This window comes from Cryptotermes secundus, unplaced genomic scaffold (genome assembly GCF_002891405.2).
Source record: "Cryptotermes secundus unplaced genomic scaffold, Csec_1.0 scaffold303, whole genome shotgun sequence".
Classification (NCBI taxonomy): domain Eukaryota; kingdom Metazoa; phylum Arthropoda; class Insecta; order Blattodea; family Kalotermitidae; genus Cryptotermes; species Cryptotermes secundus.
Window position 1 is genome coordinate 2813692 of NW_019726229.1, and position 21957 is coordinate 2835648.

General features: G+C 40.0%; 1 protein-coding gene across 2 annotated transcripts in view; it reads right to left on the bottom strand.

Annotated features, from left to right (window-relative positions):
* LOC111864014 (histone deacetylase 4) overlaps window positions 1-20334 on the bottom strand; it is a 283673-nt gene extending 263339 nt beyond the window's left edge. For both annotated transcript variants that reach the window (XM_033751288.1, XM_033751286.1), the window contains exons 1-2: window positions 20233-20334; window positions 9369-9455 (exon numbers count right to left, since the gene is read on the bottom strand). In XM_033751288.1, coding sequence (XP_033607179.1) covers window positions 9369-9402 — 34 coding nt within the window. In that variant the 5' untranslated portion in view covers window positions 9403-9455; window positions 20233-20334. The remainder of the gene's footprint in view (window positions 1-9368; window positions 9456-20232) is intronic.
* Window positions 20335-21957: the final 1623 nt, after the last annotated feature.

Consider the following 21957-nt stretch of genomic DNA (forward strand, 5'->3'; position numbering starts at 1 on the left):
AGCTGTGTGTCCCGTGTCGTAACTTTACGGCACGTAAAAGAACCTCATATCCCCAAAGGGGATCACTGAGCCAAATTCCAGGACGTTTCCCGCCCAACAATAGCCTCTAAGGCCTCTGATAGATGGGGGAAGCATTATAGACACCGCTAAGCAAGCGGTCGAACTCGCTTACTCGGCGGGACTAATGGTACGCACCATTTATTGGTAGGGTAAAGAGACTGGTAGAATATCATAGAGGGAAGCAGAATAGATCAAACTGGTCGCGGTGCATTGGGAAACCCACTCTCTCTAAATAACTAACTAACTAACTAGAGGAAAATCAAATACATATGACATCTGAATGCCTACTTATTCAATCATTAACACAAGATTTAGTGTGAATTAATGTCAACTATAGTCTTCAAACTGGATTTTTGCCCTATTACAAACAAAAAAAATCCGTGGCTTGAGTCCGCAAGCGAACTATACCGACCGAGCGACCGCCGCTTGTCGGCGAAGTTAGTGCCAACTTTAGAGGATAGAGGGTGTCACGTAGTCAGCGCAACAAATCCCCACGGCCGTTAATGTCGGTTTTATAGACCGTAGCCGTTTTACCTTCAAACAACTCAATTATCGTCAAGAGGCTGAGTAGAACTTGTTCCATACCCACTACTTTTCAGAAAATCTAGTAGCGCCGGGAATCGAACCTGGGACCTCTGAATCTGCAGCCAGGAACTCTGACCACTACACCACAGAGTCGGTCGGTTTCTTGCCCTGTTACAGAGGCAAAGGGTCCAAACTGTGTGAGGCAAATACCGGAAGTGTAGTATTGTTCAAATGAACTCATCTGTTACATGACAACACGCTCATTCGCCAATGAAGCTTTCAGAAATTAATTTTTACAGGTAACGAATGATGAACATTTAAAAATAAACCACAGAAATATCTTAATAAATTGAATAAAATTAAGAAAATAAATACGTATTCAACTGTTCAAGTCACGGAGGAACTCAATTCCACCGCAATGCACGTAACGCTCACACAATCCAATTTTCGCCGGGTCAATCTTTGATAAATTTCAACATCACAACCACAGACTACTTATGGATAACGACGTCCGTCATTTTTTTGTTTTCTATTTTGATTCAATCTTACTTCTGTCTTTTCCTTTTCGTTTTCTTTCCTTTCGAACTTCAGCTGCTGTATGAAGACCATATTTTGTGTTTTGCATCTTCGCTCCTTTCGTTTCATTGGCCCGGATCTTTCAGGAACTGAGAAAATATTTCTAATGACACCCGAAATCCATTAACACCTCAGACAGTCATTGGGCTAGCTCATTCACGGCACACTAACGATGTTTTCACCTGTCTCTCCAGATGCTGCATTTCCAACAAATTTCCTTTCTTATGTAGTTACAATTTTATGAATCTTGTCTGAAACTGTTGACAAGCCAATTTCATCCACTTTGATAACGAAGCTCTGAGGATTTTGTATTTTTTGGAACTCGGTCAAATTTTAAAAGAAACTGTTGCCTTAAACTCCGCTGAATCCCATCACTCTACCAGGACTTGGCTGTTGCAGAGATCTGAAAGTGAGATAGTTTCTTCAAAAAACTGATACGCCCTATTCTTTAGCGACATTTTGGCAGCATGTTGTTTCTTTCTGTAAATTCATAGCATAATTCTCCTTTTCTTTGCACAGTTACTCAATAAAACTTCTTCACCTTTGTGAAGTTCTCCTGTGTCTACTTCGCACGTCTCCGTGATACTCGGTGTATTACTGCCTAACAACGTAACATCATTAACAACTTCAAGACGTCCTCGAAGCGTAAGTTCATCAAATCCGCGTTCCATAACTATTCTTCTTTCGAAAAAGTTTCTTCAAATTTCTTTTTCACGAGTTCCAGCTTTCCCAGAATGCTTATCTTCGCAGTCGAGTTCCTCTTTTATACTCTGAAAAAAAGATCATTTACTGAAATGTGTGGGTTATTTGTAATATCTGAGCCAGTGACACGGTACAAGAGTTACAGAATCGCCCTATCACATCAATAAAAATTCCAAATTACTCGCAGACGGTAGCGTAGTTGGTTGAGGCACAATGCTACAAGCCGGAAGGTCGCGGGTTCAATTGACCTAATCCTTCCAGCCCCAATATGGCCCTGGGGTCGACTAAGCCTCTTAACATAAATGAGTACCAGGAATAATCTTGGAATGTTCTTGGGGGTAAAGGGCGGCCGGCGCGTAGGACTGACAACCTTACCGCCATCTATGAGCCGATTGTCTAGAAAAGGTTGGAACTTCAACATCTCACAACCCTATGGGCCTTAACGACCTGTTACAGGGATAGCTTTACTTTACTTTATTTTACTTTTACTCTTGCCATTGTTCTAACTAATAATTTCTTAAAAACGTAACTTGTTCCAGTTCGTTTCCGTGAGTTGTATTTACCCTAGCCTCCGAGTTTAAGTGTACATGTATTTCCAACAACAATTAACACTTTACTGCAATAAAGAATGTGCCCAGACGTGACTTCAAACGGAAAATTAACTGGAGAGAGTACTTCGCACGTTGACTGTTTTACTTGGTCATTTAATGAGTTGCCAGTATTGATATTATACAGCATCGATTACAGGACGATGAATGAATCTGGGCAGCTGGTTGAAGAATTAGTGAAAGAAAAAAGGTTATCAATAAACTATGAAGTGAGTTCGTGAGGACTGCCTCACAGGACAGTGTGGATATTCTGCCCCCTATTGACCTAAGACGCTATATGGGGACGTGCTTTGATACAGACATGATCGATAAAACTAACCATAGAGATTAACCTATAAAGAGTAAGGAATCCTGATGATGAGGACAGTGATGGTCTCTGAAACGTCGGTCATCTTTGACCAGCTGACATGACTAACAGCCCGAGAATATTTCATTAACTTTCGTCGCCGTGAAAGTTTCGAATCCTTAATAACTTATTCTGTTTCTCAGTACGTTACAGCTCGTCATGCCTGCAAACAACACAGTTAAAACACTACGCGTTGAAAACCACGTCAATTCAAGAAAATATTACAGTTACTTCTTGGCATAAAAATAAATCAACAGCAAATCACAAAGCAAATTGCTTCAATCAGAAAAAGCTTCAGCCTTGAATCAGGTAAGTGCCCGAGTCGAATTTCGGCGGGGAACCGACTATCCTCGGGTTTCTTTGACGCTCCATGTAAATTCCGGTTCCCTAAATTAGGCCATGGACACTCCTTTGCGCATCCTTTCGAATTCATTATTCATTTTTTAGAAAATCAGCATTTTGGGGGGGGGGGACCACTTAAAGAGCCCTTATTTTTGGAACCAGACTGTCCATATTCAAAGAGTACCGGCCAGTGACTGATAAACTTTTAAATACCAAACACGAATAAAACCCGTCCTATCGTTCAGGCCATAACGAGAAAATCGACAATTCGCATCTGGGCCGCTAGAGGATGTGCCGTTATCTTCTTGAAGATGCCACCACGGCTCTATTTAAGGAGATGATTTCCGTAGACTACTGAAATGTAATCAAAATCATAAGAGCCATGTCGCTAAACTTGCAATTTTTGGGTTCGTGAGGGAGCATAAAAGGCTCATATTTTCGAAACTAGAATGTTCATATTCACAGGGTTCCGAACTGGCCTGGTCTGGTCTGGTCATTGTATGCTGGCATTCGCCAGCACAGTCGTTTATCGTTTGGGGCCCCATGATCATAATTGTTGGGCACCGAATTATCATGAACTCTTTATATATCGAAAATGAATAAAATCCTTCCAAAAGTCCAGACACTTGCAAGGCGCATATACATACACAACATAGGCCTACACAGACAGACTGCATTCCAAAAATCAGTTTCTTGTATTCATATGTGCTGTCAGAGTCCGCCAGTCTCCAGAATAGGCCTACTACCTACATGGGAAAGTATAACTTTATACAGGGTGATTCATATAGAACCGGCCCGACGAAATGAGGTGTAATATAAAATATACCATACAGATATTAAAGTACTTTACACATGTCTTATCTTGGATTGTGTGCCGTGATCAGAGCAGGTGCTGAAAGTGTCCGCCGTTTTCAAGTAGGCACTATAAACACTCGCTGCTCAACAGTGAACTCCATGACTGTCGCCTGCCCACTGCAGACACGTTTCGGCATTGTCCTTGACCTTGCAGCATAAGGGCTGCCACTTGCCGGATCATGCGCACACCATTCGACTCAGCACGGCCCACGGATTATTATGTCGTAATTGTGAGCGGTTATATGCATTACTGTGGAAAGCAAATGGAAAAACTACCAAACTCTTTCCAAAATCAGAGATACCATGTATGCGAGAGAGGGGCGGATACAAGTGACCAGAAGACGAGGAAAAAGACGTAAGAAGATGCTGGATGACCTTGGGGACAGAAGAGGATATTTTTATTTGAAGGAGAAAGCTCTGCATCGCATTAAGTGGAGGAACTGTTTTGGAAGAGACTGTGGACCTGACAGATTACTGATGAATGAATGAATATGCATTACCTGCGGAATTATTAGCAAATTCATCGGGCCGGTGCTATACGATTCATCCTGTAGTATTTTGATCATACTAGACCGGCTACGTAAGAAGAAAGTGCAAAAAGACGGGCAGATGAGCACAGTAACAGTAACAGAGCAGAAAATCTGTATATGTTATGTGAACAGAGACAAGCACCTTTCAAGGTAAATACTTGTACCTTTGTACTCGTAAACGCCTTCCATGTGTCCCAAAGGTAGGTTCCTATGATAACGGATGGGGGGAACGGAGATTCATCTCTTTGCAGTTTTAACATCGGCACCCGATAGAGGTGAATGGTCGGCTTCACGCCTAGGCAGCTTTACCCCCGCGGAAAGACCCCCCCCCCCTTCTTTACTGAATATGTGGTTAGGAGAGCCGCTGGGCCGTTCTGGACGCCGTGAAGAACAGAGAATATCTTGCCGTCCTGGGAATCGAAACCCATTTCTGCATCTCGGTACCGAATGATGTACCTCGGACCTTCTAATAAGCATGCTTACACAATTATCTGCGGAGTAATGAACGGGTTTGTGGCTTAATTCAAGTCGCAAAATGAACGTGGCAGTGTAACTGTTGGGACATCTGCTTGGTATTCGGTAAATTCTGGATTGAACGTTTGCCTTCGATTCCTGGATAGTATATACACCTTAAAACAGACCATGACCGTTTCTCTGTACATCCCTCCCGCCATTTTAAATTCGGATCATCCTAACACATGTCATCGTGTAACGTGTGGAGTTACGTATCAAAGCTGAATTAAATATACAAAACAAGCAAATGAAATACGTCCATATCATTAGACGACTTTTAGGTGTACTCTAGCAAGACAGGGCAGAACAAAACATGACGCGATATAAAAATATCAGATACTGGTGACGACGCCAAGGCATGCAGGGACGTGATATTTGCACGGGGCTTGACTAAAAGCTGTGCCACAACGTTTCTCATCAATGTCATGTTTCTCAACCGGTGTGTAGCAACCACATTTTGAATTTAAACACCCCAATCACATTCCACTAAGTGCAGCGAACTTTTTCAGCCCTGTTTTATCGTCCCATCGGCCTGAACCGCTGCTTCTTTTTAAGCTGCTGCTGACTGCAATTTTTCATACTTCATAGTATTTGTTAGGCATTGTGCCTTTTTCAGAATAGTAATTTTAATTTTATTCTGTTACGCCTGTCACTTATTACTCGTTCCTAGAATGTTAATCTGTTAAATGTGTCTATGAACTGCAATGTGTATTCAAATTAGGCTCTACAAAGAAATGAAAAGCATGACGAATTATGAAGAATCATATCAATAAATTTCATGCGTGCATCACACACACTCACACACACAAAACCCTAAAACAACGTGACTTTTGCCGTGTGATTTCTCATTACTTTAGCGTGGTCACGCTGACAGACACCGAAATTAGGTCAAATTACACGAAATAAAAATTTTAGGCTTTTAATTTAATTTCCCTGGGCCACTAACTGCTCCACGACTTGATATCTGCAGTGGCAGAAGAGGAATTTCAACCGTGTACACATTTCTATTATTTATTTATTCAAGAGGAGCTCCAGTGCAAGATTAGGAAGCTGAATAAGATGCATTAAGACCCAACGAACATCCTTGCGTAATATCGAGAACCCTCGTATTGGTGAAGCACTGCTTTGCATATTGCATTGCCACAAAAACGTAAAAGACGAAATGTGATGCATGCAGTAATGAATATGAAAATCTGTAAAACGAACTACTCCCATAAATCACAGACATATTCCAGGATCTGTAAAATTTGCCCCCTTTCATTTTTATGCAGTACAAAAACTGTCTTTCTTATCTTCTATACAATGTGTTCCGCAAGCAAACAGAACTTGCAACACACTGTCCTAGAATGACGACAAATTACTCCGCAGAGCAGCAAAATCACTGAAGAACATTTGGGAATGCTGTACAAGGACAACCCCCACGTATGTAGATAGCAGCGAACATAGTGACTCCTCATTCGAGGACAGCTAACAACCTTAGGTTACTTTGAAATGTCAGAAAATTGTCGAATAAGGCCTTATATCGTACAGACTAGTCTACAGCCTCTTCAGTTATACGCATCAGATCCTAGCACGCTAATTGGGCCGTATTACTGAGCAATGAGAAAGCCAGTGATGTCACTCACTAAAGACGGGAACAAACATGACACAGGTCCTTCATGCATCTCACCTTCAGTGTAATTGGCGAGACCGAATGATAACGTCTCTCCTTACACATCACAATACTTCGAAGGGATAGTAATGACACGAAATTATTAATTTTCTTGGTTAATTATTCACGTTGGGCACAGTGAAGTATATGCTGACAATTTCAAAAGGTAGCTGAAGTGTAATTTTGGAATCCAGCCAAGTCGAAGTGCATACGGCTTCCGGGATGTTAATGTTAAAATTCACATAAAAGTAACTAATTAAGTACAATTCACGGTTTCTGTTTAATTAACTTTAATTACTCACAGTTTCTCTACAATTACAATTAAAAATGACACCTCTTACCTGTCGGTCACTTCTAAAGTATACCACGTATTCTGAACATTCACACATTTGGTCAATTTCAGTGAAATAATATGCTGGTTTAAGTTCAGTTACTTGAAATAAATTTTAGTAACACGTTAATTTAGCGCAAATTTAAATCTTCAAACTTCGAAATTTAATCTATAATTTAGAAATTCGGAGTGTATAACAAACACGTCTGCACAATTCCTGAGTTCGACACGAAGTTTTTCCTTTATAATAATCTAATTGACCAACGCGTAATAAGCATATCCGTTCGGTTCACGTAGGGTAGAGGGCGAAAATACCGCCACACGGATAACGCCATACATTTTAACGGTAAGTAACTGTGAAAATGCGCAACAGAGTTCGTTGGCGTTTGCTGAGTAGAACTGTGGCAGTATACTGAGACAGTTCTCGAAGGTTTCGAGGTGACAATGATAGTCAGTGGACATGCTATGTGTGTCACTTGCTGTCTCCATTTTTGAATGTCTGGATATTCGCGCTGTCGTAGGATAACTGTCTCGATGTCACATTACTCACCTGATGCTATTAACGCTTGTACATTACTGGATACTGCGATTATCGTTCTCACTGGTATCAGAAAGCTTATTCGTCTGATTTCTTTAACTTCTGTCCCGTGATGACATCGCAGTTTGTATAATACAACCACTGTCAATTAAGCTAATAACACCACAAGTTTTATTTTGCGTTTCAACTTTTAATTGAAAATAAAACAAAGGTGTTCTCTATTAGTAACATTAACTCACTTGAGGGAACTTAATCACTCTTACATACTAATATCCTCCTAGGTAGGCTCAATTTCATCGCTCTTTTCATATCATTCTTTAGCCGTCTTCTTGACTTATTCTTTCAGAATTTAGATTTGAAAACCTGACAATTATTTTCAGATCATGGAGAAAACATGCAGAGGTGTCAGGGTACAACGATCTACAAAAACTTCGAAACTTGCCATGTCTCCTGTAGAAGTATTTAACTGCTGCATTCAGAATGCAAGTTACACGTCGAAGGACACTTCATAATTAGCCGAAACTTGAATGAAGACTACCGCCCAAGTGTCAGCACTGGATTCAAAACTTTGGGTATTTACCTGTTTAGTCCAGATGTCCTATCAGAAACGGCCTTTGTAGCCAGCTCTTTCAGAGCGTCCGTAACACTGCATCGTCAACGGGAACCATCAAACACCACCCGGATTCACAGTCACAAAATGTCTAAAATCCCTAAAAAGACGCCAGTCGCTTGCTCGACGTCAATAGGTCACTATGTCCGCGAGATCGCTTTACGGGTAAGTCACGAAAAAAGACTAAAACCATACATGAAAGAATTAATGACCAAAACTGAGAAAGGAAAACAAGACATATTGTATGGACTGTGGAGATCACTAGTTCGAGTCTCATAGGAATGACGCCTGGATTCAGAGCGTGTGATCTGAGTGTTATTTTAAATAGTGATTTTTAATAAACAGGGATGCATTCGCTTTTCTGAATTTCTGTTTAATTTTACACATTTTTCGATCAATTTCCTTTTGAAAGAATTCTTAAAATTTGGAAACTATGCATTTTGACTTTTAATAAGAGTGTTACTGTGCTATCATACGTGTATTGTGTTGTTGATACTTACATTCCTTACACATATTTTACTTTTTATAAGTTTTATTTGAATAAAACAGCTTTCGACATGACTGGCGTCTGTACGGCAAGAACACCATCTTTCTTTCTCTTAAATTAGCGGTTCCTTTACGAATAACAATCAAGATTTTAAAAACCTTTGTAATTATCGGAAATTGTGAGTTTTTTTTTGTCACAATTCCAGAGCTGTCATTAAGTAANTGACGAGAAGTATTTCGGTTTGGAGAGTAAACTTCAAAATTCTAAGTTCATATAATCGCGATACATTACTCGTAAATAACTTGAAATTTCAAACGAAGCATCTACATCTCAATTATTCTTATTCATATCTCATTTGTAGACATTTTAACGCAAATTCCACACATGAAAGCGTCTGAACCTTGCAGGCGTGGCGATTCGTAACCTCGCTCAGAAAGACTAATTACTGGTAGTTAACGTTACAGTTCCAGTCACTCTGGCCCAAAGAAAATATTATAGTATTTCGCAAAATCACCGTATTACATATTTCCAATAAAGTTTAATTAGCATCGAAGTGTAGAAGTCATGTATGTCCATAAATAAGTATAAATACAAGTTTAACAATCAAATTAATTAATTATAAGTGCCTGGACCGATCGGCGTAGAACAAAGTCAGGTTAGTACATCTAATAAGTATGCAAAAACAAGGACTCACCAGAACCCGAGCTGTCGTTGGCCTGGCTCGACATGTTGGATCTTCATATAGCCGATGAAGTCACATTGGAGCTACCATCGCCTCCACCTGTAGCGCATTCAATAACAGAGAGATTACAAAATGCGAACCTTTGCTTAACTATAGACTTTAGACATGCTTAACCCGAGGAACAAAATACAAGAAAACAGAACCTTTTTACCTGGTTTATACGAGGTCTGACAGATAACCGAATCAAGTTTCTGTACAGGAATTACAATACTGGTAAGTTGAAGCGTGTTGGATCATATGACTACACCAGTAACAGTTCTGCGCAAAAAGTCGCCCGTGTGCAGTCTGTTTTGCGGACAAATTACGTACTTTACTGGCGCAGTGTCTTATTGTCAAATATGGAATTCCAAACAAAATTCAGGAAGCCTATTCTTCTATTCCATAGACTTCCAGTTCTATAACCACTGCTCCGTTGTTTGTTGTTGTTGTTGTTGTTGTTGTTGCTGCTGCTGCTGCTGCTGCTGTTGAGTTTCTAACTGCTGAGATATGAATCATATTTCATAAACAATTCCAAGTTCGTATCGGGTCTATCTTCACAAATTTCATATTCCCAGCTCTAAGTTTCATTAGTTATAGCTGCGTAACGTATTTCTCCATAAAAATATTTTTGCCGCTGTATAAGCTCACGAAAATCTACTTAACGTTCAAGCTACTACGATTATTGCTTACACACAGTATTAGGTCTCATAAAAACACATACTTTCACGTTTTTCATGTAAGTAAATCACCTCCAACTACTGCAGAGTTCAAAAATACACAAGTTCGTCTTCAGGTCCTTCCAAATTTTCCACTTCTGCGATCTGCGCAAAGCATCTTAGCACGCATAAATGCCACTTTGTAAAGCAAATAATCTCGTACACAGGTATTTCCTTCTGAAGTATACTCCGAAAGATCCTTAACTTTAAGGGGGGAAAAAAACTATCTACCTAGATGCCGTGAAGAAACACTGAACCAAATTTGAATATTATGCGGGAAAGAAAATATGCATTCATTGACGAAACAACAGATGCAAGTAAAAGGAAAGTTGCAAATATTTCCTTGGGTTTTGAGGGGGAAAAAAAGTCAAATCTGTGTGACTAACAGTAACACATCAGATTTCACGCCATCTGTGAGTCTGCAGAGTTCCATAGAAAACACATTCTACTGTTGTCAGACACTGCAGATGAAATGATTACTGTGACAATAGTTTTCAAAATCCAAGATGCCTCACCGTACATTGAGTGGGGAGGGGGAAAGCTGCAGAAGGATTTTTCAGTGAGCTATGCTAAAGAGATACTCGTATATGATATTATATTGTAGCATCCTGTTGCATTTTTCACTTACGCATTCGAAAACAAGACACGCAGCACAACATACAACATGAGAGAACACAATCAAAGAAGTCGAACATGCATGCGCATCGAGGGGAATTATACATCAGCAACATAAATAACAAAACAAAAGGCAGCAGTTTCTTCGCCCAATACTTTTAACAAATGATGATGATCACATTGGTCGAAACATGTAATGTTAAATTTTTAAAACGAATAAAAAAAAGGGTATCCCTGTAACAGACCGTGGAGGCCAGTACTGTTGTGAGACGTCAAGGCTCACAACCGGCACACAGAGAGCTGTGAGGTTTCCAGCCTTACGCGCCGGCCGCCTTTTAATACCCAGGAAGATTCTTGGTACTCATTTCCATTAGTGGCTGAGTCGACACCAAGGCCGTAGTGTGGCTGGAAGGATTAAATTAAAAAAAAATCCACATCCGAACTCGAACTTGCGACCTTCCGGTTTGTTGCATAGTACCTCAACCAACTACGCTACCGCGTGCCCCCCTTTTAATAAATTTTATAGAACATAGTGTTGCCTTTGAGACTGTAAAAAACTAATTATAATCGTACATATTGAGTGTATAGCACATGCCCTACAGAGCGTCTGCGAAACAATTCATGTGTTTTACCCAAATATATATTACTTGCTTGTGGGAAGAAAATCTTTGTGAAATTGCCAGCTAAAACATCGCTCTTTAAAAATAAACTTCCAGGGGCACCATTCTCACCAACTCCAGCAGTTGGGGAACCTGTCTTGATGTCGTCGTGTATTATGCACAGAACTGTGAAATCTTTGGTTCTGTGGTAAATGAATTCGGTTTAACAAAGCTGTGCGAGCGGAGCGAGACGATGCCGACTGGGACGCTCGTTAAACAAGAATCGAACAACCTCTAAACTCAAATATTCAACTCTCGTGGCCCTTACAACATTCACAACAGCATTTTCCTGCCAATTTGATCGTAACTCTTTCCGTCTCTTGCCATACGATTTTCTGTGACATGGGTAAACACTCAACTACTAACAATGTCTAAAAAATCAACAACTAGAAGTAAATTCCGACCTGACATCACATGCAGGTTTGGGGTGTGTGTGTTTGTGGGACATGAGAAACCGAGTATCTGTGCCATAACTGAGAAAATGACAGTCGTACTACGAACGCTTAACGCCTGTAAATATAGTTAGTACGCTGGCTGAGGTCCAAACCACTAGAACTCGCCCACTGAGTGAGTACACGTTGTGGTAACGTTTTTGATTCGTATTATCGAGGTGCTCCATTTGGTAGTTGTTTTAATATTACTTACTTGTGCTGTTTTGTTTAGCCATATGAATATCGGTGTGGTGTTTTTATTTTTATCAGCATTATCCAAAGATGTATTATTAATATATGTACTTGCTATGTATATGCCATATATATATTAATAATACATTTTTGATACTGCAAATAAAAATAACACCACACCGATATTCATAAGGCTAAACAAAACAACACAAATAAATAATATTAAAACTACCAAAATTCAAAATTAGTAAAATTTGTAAAATTTAGCAATAATAACAATCATAAACATACATTATACGTTACAGAAAACACGGACGCCACAAGAAGGTAGCGCAAGAAAAGATAGAGTGATGTTCTCAAGCAAATCTATTCTAATGACTGAAAGACGAAAATGCAATAGCGTTGCAACATCTGAACCTGAGAACTAACGCAATGTAACTTCAACAAATGAACGATTGCCTGAGGATGAACAAGGAAGGAAAAACATGTAGCAGTTTAATTGTAATTTTAATATTATTTCAAATTAAGGAGAAATTGTAAACAAAGATGCATTAAAGACGGAAGTAAGTATGTAAAATGATTTATCACTTTCTGATTTCTTTTTAATTTCATTTTGCAGTAAGAGAGCATCAAGAGCTATTAAGAGTTTTAAAATTACATATGTCCTACATACATATGTATTTCCTTCACTCTTCAGGTCTCGCACAATGTGAAATCCTAAGTTTCAGATTATTTAGCTCATACGCAAATCCAGCAGTGATGTAACATGCCTGCTACACACAACAAACAAACAAAAACAAATATTCATGTATGTCGTAAGTTATTTCCTCTTCGCTCACTCTACACTGTACAAGGTCATAAACCTTCTAAATCGGTTTCTCATCTATAAATAGGCAGTTCAGTCACAAAGGTCTCTCTGTATAGTGTTCTCTTCTAGAAACACGTGTCATAGTGGTTGGTCAATACTGCGGATGATACCAATTTAACAGAAAGAGTCAATCATACCAACATTATGTACAGCAAGAACATATATGAAAATGAAGAAAGCAGTCTTCTGGGATTTGGCANTGAAGATGGAGGCGATATGTTCCTCCGAAACGTCGGTTAACACCACATATACACGGTGCCAAATCCCAGAAGACTGCTTTCTTCATAGTCACCGCCGTGAAAGCCTCAAATCTTACATGTATGAAAATGTTTCTTTGACACAGACCTCAGTCCAGCACTCATTGCCCAGTCCAACTGGTCCAAGCTTATGTTGTATTTCACGCCTTCACTCAATAATCTATCTTACTTCTTAATATTATATTTATTTATTTTTGGTATATTTAAAGACATAGTAACTCAAACTATACATAGAACAAACTGTAAGACAATTGAGGAAAAACTTGGAAGGCTGTGGAAGGAATCGGTCATCGCCTAATCTGAGGTATTTACCGGAGTTAATCTGGAGGGACTGACGAAAATCACAAAAACTTACTCAGCCTCCGGGCCGAGAATTCAAACCGAGACCTCCAAATACGAAGCTGGAATGTCGACACCATTGACCGTGACTTTCGGTTCTCTCATTATGGCAATGCGGCAAATCACACAACGTCAATAAAAAAGACAGGTACATCTGGCGCTACGAAAATTTGCGGGATGAGATCGAAGTGAATAAAAAGTAACGAAGGCAAATGCAGCAGGTTGAGGTATACACGGTGTGTCCAGGATCCGTTAGGACTCTTTTTTTTTTTTGCCTGCAATGCCATCTGTTGGCGAGTTGTGGCGTTAAGATTCTTGAAGATTCAGCTGTGGCTGTCTATAATTTCAAAGTGCAAGCATCGCTGCAACATGTGTTCTGACCTTGAATGTAACAGTACTGTTCTGACGTTAGTCGGAAAATGGCGCTTGAACAGAGAGCCAACATCAAATTTTGTTTGAAGTTAGGCAAAACAGCCGGAGAAGCGCACTAAATGATGAAAAGTGTGTACGGTAGTGATTGTTTGAGTCGCTTGAACATTTTTCGATGGTATGCTCCACGTGCATCAAAGCCGAGAACAAGTCGCACTGAAGAAAATGTGAAAAAAGTGACCGAAATCCTTGCATCAGACACACGTGTTTCTGCAACTATCGAGGAGCTTCTGGGAATACCAAAATGTACTCTGCATCAAATTTTGACCGAAGATTTGGGCAAACGGAAGGTCTGTGCGCGGTTTGTACCGCACGCGCTGTCAGGCGATGAAAAACATGCCAGAGTGGAACACTGCAAAGACATGTTACGGTCGGCCCAAAGTGATACAAAATTTACAAAATCGATCGTTACTGGTGACGAGACACCGAGACATGGTGTTTTCAAAATGAGCCTCTCACAAAGCGGCAGAGTGCAGCGTGGTTGAGCCCAAAGAAGCCGAAATCAAAGAAAATGCGCATGCAAAAGAGTCGAGTAAAGACACTGCTAACCATTTTCTTACATTGAAAAGGAATCATTCATGAGGAATTTCTGCCAGAAGGTCAAACAGTGAAATCTGATTATTATCTCGGAGTCCTCAATCGGGTGGGGGCGAGAATTCTTCGAATTCGATCTGAACATCGAGAGCAAGGTTCCTGGTCGCTCCTCCACGACAATGCCCCACCCCACAAATCGAAGATCCTGCGCGATCTTTTGGCCAGAAAAGGGATCACAGTCCTTGAGCGTCCTCCGTATTCGCCAGATTTGGCTCCAGCAGATTTCTGATTGTTCCTAAAATTTAAGTTGGCGATGAAAGGAGACCGTCACGACACCATCCAGCACATCCAAAGGGAATACACCACAGTTTTAAGTGCGATTCCACAAAAGGAATACAGTGACTTGTTTTCGAAAACTTTTCAAACGATTTCAGCTACGTATTGATTCAGAAGGACACAATTTTGGATAAAAAGAGTGAAATTTTGAAAATAATTCACGTCTTGTATTCTTAATGGACACATCCCTGACAGAACCTGGACACTCCGTGCATGCTATGCTCCAAAAACATTCGTCAACTGCCACTAGACAACTATCATTTATACAGTCAACAATCGATGCTTTCTGCAGGGTAAACAACAACTAACACGGGTTCATCGAGCAAGGAACACACCTACGACATCTTTAAAGCGACGATGAAATATGTAAATGGAGTTTTATGACCCCAAACATGTAATTCTATTCTGCACTAACTTGAGAGGAACTACTTGCAATTGCCCTAAACACTCAGACCACCGGTGAAGCCATCCTGCGCCCCAGACATCGCTAGGGCCCTTCACACAGTCTTGTCCCCAAATGCTGTCAAAACCTCTTCGCCCTGCACCTTTCTTGTGCAAAACATTGTCGGATTTCTTAGGTTTTTAGACAGCGCGTATCGGTGGTCTTGGCAGTGGCGTCTCATATTGCGTTTTCCTGAAAAGTCCGTGGAAATGTGTATCCGACTTCGTTTCGATAAACCACTCCAGGCACTACGCCTTCTGCGGGATAATGTTCACAGTTTAACAGAATTCAAGATGCTATTACGTGCTGCAGCGTACAACAACCACCTACCGGGAACCAGATGAATCAAGCTCCTGTTTCAGTGGTTGACGTTCACATACTGCTGAGTACATGGAATCAGCCACAATGTCACACGTGATAAATGGTGACCATGTTGCAAGCGTGTCTGTGTCTTCTCATATAGATGTTATTTACGAGTAATGATGTATTTTTTTTACTGCTAGTGGGGTGGGACTAAGTTCCTTGTACTGCGGCCACTTCTGGCCTATGGTACCATTCCCAGATGATAGGTGAGGGTGATTGTGGAGCACTTGGTGGAATGAAGATTGGCAGGGGAAACCGAAGTACTAGGAGAAAACCTGCTCCAGCGCCGCTTTGTCCACCACAAATCCCACTTGACCAGACCCGGGATCGACCCCGGGCCGCCGCGGTGGGAAGCCAACGACTAACCGCTTGAGCTATGGCGCGACCATGCCAAGAGTTAGTCCAACACCAACCCACAGGCAAAACTTTAGAAAACTGTACCTTTTTAAAAAGCACTGTGACCATTCTTACTCACACTGCCTATATTTAGGATTCTGTACTTGGAAACTATTCTCCTTTATTCCTTACTGCCGCATCTGCAGAAATGTGTTCAAATTACGCTCATTGCAAATGTTGCAGAGAAGTTATCACTACTAAGTAGCGGTCTGTCTTGAAGGATAAATACATAAAAAAAAACTCCGTGATTTTATTCGCAAGCGAACTATACTGACCGAGCGACCGCTGCTTGTCGGCGAAATTTAGTGTACATAGGAATCCTAAAATGATGCTGTACATCCTGTGTTAGACATGAGGTTCTCACTGCAGTGGCTATGAAGATTCTATCTTCTGGGATATGACGCCATGTAGTCTAGCAGAGTCACCTGACGTTCTGGAGCAACACCTCAATGTCTACCCTCTTCAGGCACCCATCAACCCCAAGCCCTTCCTTCCTTTCCTGACTTCCCAACCACTGCTCTTGCTCTTCTTAATCTGTTGTATGTCTACACCCCACATACACGACTTCTCTGACCATCCTCATTTCTCTAACCACCACACAAACAATTTCCCCCTCTCTTTCTCAAATCTCCAGGAGCTATGTGCCCTAGGCCCAGGATACTTATCAGAGAAGGCCAATGGAAACAGACTGGCTGGCTTGCAAGTTTCGTCCTAGCCTATATAATCCCATGTTTTTCAACATGTGGTTTCCTGTGTTTGCTTTCTGCTTTACGCTGTTTTCTTGCTTGACCTACTTTACTTTCTGCATATTATAAAAATTGTACAAACCGCACAAACTCCTTTTAAATTTGTATCCTTAAATCTCTCCCCTGCTTATGATTTTGATTGACGTTTCTGTTAACACAGGAACCTCGGCTTTCAATCAACATGGCAAATTGAATAAGTAACATTTTTAACAATACAACAGAAGTGAATTTACTATTGCATGAAACATTGGTAATCATCATTCGGCGAACTCAAGCTGCCGTCTCTTATGTATTCTTTGCATCAAATGCAAAAAATAATAATGCGCGTGGAAAATCACGTCTGTCCGTCCACGTGCTTCAACTTGAGAACAGGACGAATGGGGACGAAATTTTATATGAGGAATATGTCACTGGAGGGCACCCCAAACTTATAGTTTTACTCCTGCAATTATGCATAAACATATCGAGTATGGGTCACATTAGAGTAACTTCCAAATTCGGTAAACAAGGAAACCATAAGAACTATAGCAACCAGAGCTGTATTTTTAATATCAGCTCTAGAACAGCTAGGAGCGTTCTGGAAGCCAAGCCACAAACAATGCATGTAGCAACTCTTTATATTCTATATGTTTCAATATTTGTTTGTTTAATGACATGTCAGTATTACTACTATATAGCAATGGATGGTAGGATAATTAATTAATGTGGAGCAGTTGGTGGAATGAGAACTGAAAGGGAAAACTTAAAAAATTGGAGAAAACCTGTCCAAGTGCTGTTCCGGCCACTAAAAATTCCACATGACCTGACCTGGGATCAAAGCTGAGTCGCCATGATGAGAAGCTGACAACTAACCGCTTTCATCATGGCACATCCTACTTCAGTTTGGTCTCAACATTTCCAATTTTATTCTTATGATGGACTGGAATCCCCCTAAAAAGTGCAATTATTTTATCACCGCTTTGATAATAGTATCTGTGAAGGCATCAGTTCAGTGTCACAAAGAAAAAGAAACACTCTTAAAGGACCAGTGATTTCTGAAGCAATAAAATCTGTTTAAAAATATTTTATTATTAAAGCATTCCCTGGTAGAAATAAGTTCAGAGCTGTAAGAGATCTGACATTCTCACACTACTGAGTATCAAAATAAAAGTCACCTGGGATATGACACCATGTCCTTTGGTAAACTGGCACTGCAGGTAACCATCCAACAAAATACTAGTATATACTGTCATATCCCAGAAAACATCTTGAATGTTATTATCCATCTTAATAATGAGGATTTCATTTTCTAGAGAAATCCTGTAACAGGATTTATACCCTCATACCTAATTATGGAAATAAGTATACTAGGCACAAGGTAACATTAAGTTATATATGAAACTTCAAACTTGTAGCTTCTGTATATTCAGCTGACAGCAGGACTCATTAATCACAGGTAACCAAAACTGTCATTGTGGCATTTAGTATTTTCAAGAGAATTATTCAGAAGTTCTTCTATACTTGTGAATGAAAATGTTAAAATAATCAGCTTGTAATTCCATTATTTTAAATTGCGCTGTCAGTCTCCAGGACATTATGGAATATTGTTACTGACACAACAAGTGACTTGAAACTGATCGCACTCAATCAAAATGTTGTCTTTATGATCAGTTATTGTAAATACTCAGCTTCAAACATGTGTTGAAACATGTTTTCCATGAATGCCTGAATCGTTACCAATAAGCTAAAGTCAGATGAACTTTTACAACTTACCGCACTTTGATAAGTAATATTGGACTAACAGCAGTTAATTATTTAATATCCAGTAAAACCAACCATACGAGTGAAACTTCTGTGAAAATAATGTGCACTTTACAGCCAGTGACTAAAATATTTTCAATTTTTGATCAATTTTCATCCTGGAAATTTTCGACATGCTGCCAGAGTCTGTGCAAAACTTGAAAGGGTCTGGTTGACGGCATGATTATGTTGTTTTCCCAAGATCTCAGGCTAAATCTCAAAACAGACATCATTTATTGTTCCACATCCCATTACGACTAACACTTCTTTAAATTTTATCATCACCTCACATGGCTTATATTCAGGCCATACAACTTCCAACATCTAATCACGTACTTCTTTTTCATAAATAATAACCTTCAGATGGTTTCTACACATAAGCTATAACATCAAAGAGAGGATTCAATTTTGGTATGATATATCTCTTGCCTTGCCTCACAGGCAAAGCATTTAAGCTTAAGTAGGAACAGTATCTTATTCTGCCTTTTAGCAGTTATTTTGCATACCAGATAATTCACAAACACGACTGTCTGGAACAACTTGTCAAGGACTTATACATAGTGCTGACTTCTGATATGTATTTCAAAACTTAGTTCGTGATGTTTCATTCAAGTCATATTTCTCTAAAATATCCCAATTCCTCCAGCACAAATCCAGTCACCATACACAAATAAAGAATAATTCAACCCTCTGTAACTGCTTAACAGAATTAAAGTCTATTGAATTCTTGCAGGAATTGTGGTTCTCGCACGGGTGGTTATGAAAAACGATATCTTCTGGAATATCAAGCCATGTAGTCCGTTGAGTCAACCAAAATTTTGCAAGTACATATCACCTCCATCTTCATGGTGGAATAAGCCGAGCAAAACACCAGCGTGAAGGCAGGTATCTTTCTCGGCTTTTCCGACCCTGAAGATGAAGGCGCTATTTTCTTCGGAAACGTCCAGTGACTATCAACAGACTAGACGGCGCTATATCCTACAAGACAGTACTCATCATTCAATTCTTGTTACTTGCTTTAATTGATCTTTCATGGTACCATGCTGTGAACATGACACAACATTTCAGCATCCTGTTGCACAGGCTAACAATTTTATTCACAGGGGCAGTCTTCTAGATGCAACTTCTTGTTGTATTCATTGGCTGGAGGTGCGCTACATTGTCATAGATTATAGACGTTATTGATGTTTCGACCTTATAAGTTTATCATCAGGTAGATATTCTTACGTAAGTGCTGCACTACATTTTCTTTTGGTTCACTGTTGTTAACTTGGTACATAATTCATACATTATTTACATGGAATTACAATGTCACTTTTACTCCACTTCATGCACCATAGTATGACTTACGCCTATGGGCACTGGACCTTTAGCCCACCTCACACGCAATCAAACAATACGCATAGCGGTTACATCGCTCATTGTAACAACCTGTAAACCATGTCGCATGACCCAATGTCAGGGTGAAGACAGAACGTAATGTGAAAAAGAAATGAATACCATACACACGCTTAAAAACGAGAGACGTGCCCCTAAAGCAACAAAATTTGCTTTACCTTTGATTTCTATATCACATTATTTGGTAATTTTATCGAAGGTTACTGAGAAATGTCGCAACATGCTTCCCCAGTCATTCTCTAAATTCGAACACTTGCACAGCACGTTCACTAATTTGTACACGCCCTATAACACAACATGCCCACTCTTAAATATGACAGGAGAAATAAACCCTTACCTTCAAATTCCTTTAAAATCCGTTACTACACCAGACTGTTATATAAATTACTAAGCTGTATTACAAAACCCACAACAAGAACACAACCACAGACACAAAACAAATGCCATCTTTAGACTATTTGCTACAACAATCATGGCTGCCAACTAACTCTACCGACATGCCGAAATTCCACCAAACAGTTCTTATTTCTAATGCCCACACTTTTATTTCGTAGCGTTAGAGAGTCAAGTTGGAGGAACAGTAGGCCGCAGTTAATTGTTTTTGCCATTTTCCTACGTGTCTGTAGGTTTGGATTCAAAAATGTCTTCTCACAATTAATCAGAAACTATGCAACAGTAATGTCGTGGCCTATCTCCCGGTTCCAGCGGTTTCCCTGGATTATTAACTTCGTGGTTGGTGTTGGGTTAGAGGCTCTGACAGCGGTGACTATGAAGAGTCCAGTTTCGGCTAGTCACCAACTTCTGTTGGTTTCTTGCTTAGCTTACTCTTCGATATGACCTTACGAAACGTCGGGCTTTCTCCGAACTCGACAGCGTTACAGTCCAGACGATCGTACTCTTCATGGTAGGTGATTTTGATTGACGTGAATCAGGGAGCAGTGGAGAAAACATGCCTTTTGTTTGCGGGAACCCACAGATAATTATTCAAATTGAAGGCACCATTTGACACCTTAACTATTGAACGCAATGACGATCATAATCAGGATTGTTACTGCTTTGCAATAAGCTTAATGTTATGTAAAATAGACTTTGATAATTAGTAACATTCCTGATCGAACTTAAGTCCCCGCAATGGTATTTTGTTTGGAAGGTAAAATTCAATCAACACCTTTATAAATGGTGCGCTAGACAGAAAACAATGCGATAGCAATCGACTCTGGAGCCCCTTCAATTTTTTCTCATCTGAAGCTTTGGATTTTCCTACCTACCCAGAACACAATAATTTGTTATTGAAAGAAGAGGAAATCCTTCAGCGCTTAAGAGCTCTCTGAAAATAAAAGCACAACTAAAAGCAATAGATATACTCTAGGGACAGGCTGAAACTTCTGCAAGATATTAATAATCTACAACCAATTTGTAAGTTTTGAGGTTTTCACGGCGATGACTATGAAGAAAGTCGTCTTCTGGGTTTAGGCACCGTGTATTCTTCGTTTTGGCCGACGTTTCGGAGGAATGTATCGCCTACATCTTCAGAGCAGTTGAATGGCTTGGAATGCAGAGAGCAGTAGCTGTAGCTGTAGCTGTAGCTACGTCGGCCAAAAACGAAGAATACACGGTGCCTAAACCCAGAAGACGACTTTCTACAACCAATTTGTTTCAGACATTTATCACTGACAGCACTAGTCAGTTTGTATAATTCAGAAGTGTCAGTTTCGAGTCAAATTAGTAACAGTTCCAGCAAAGTGATGTCATAGAATCTATTCCTCATTTATAAAAGTTATACATTCGTGTTTCCTATGGCATATTACTTTACAATGCTCATGTTGACCAGTTCTGCTCCTTCTGCCAATTCAAGGACTCGGTCATGATCCATTTCGGGTATAAATAAATTGGTCTGATCATCTTCTTTGAAGTCCAATATTCCGTTTTCCAGAAGGGCGATAAACGTATTGTCACGTGTTGGGTATTGCAAGCAACAAATAACTATGCGTGGGTCTCGGATTCAGCGAATCCTTTATTGGACGCTACACTTATACATTTACGAGTACAATCATTATCAACT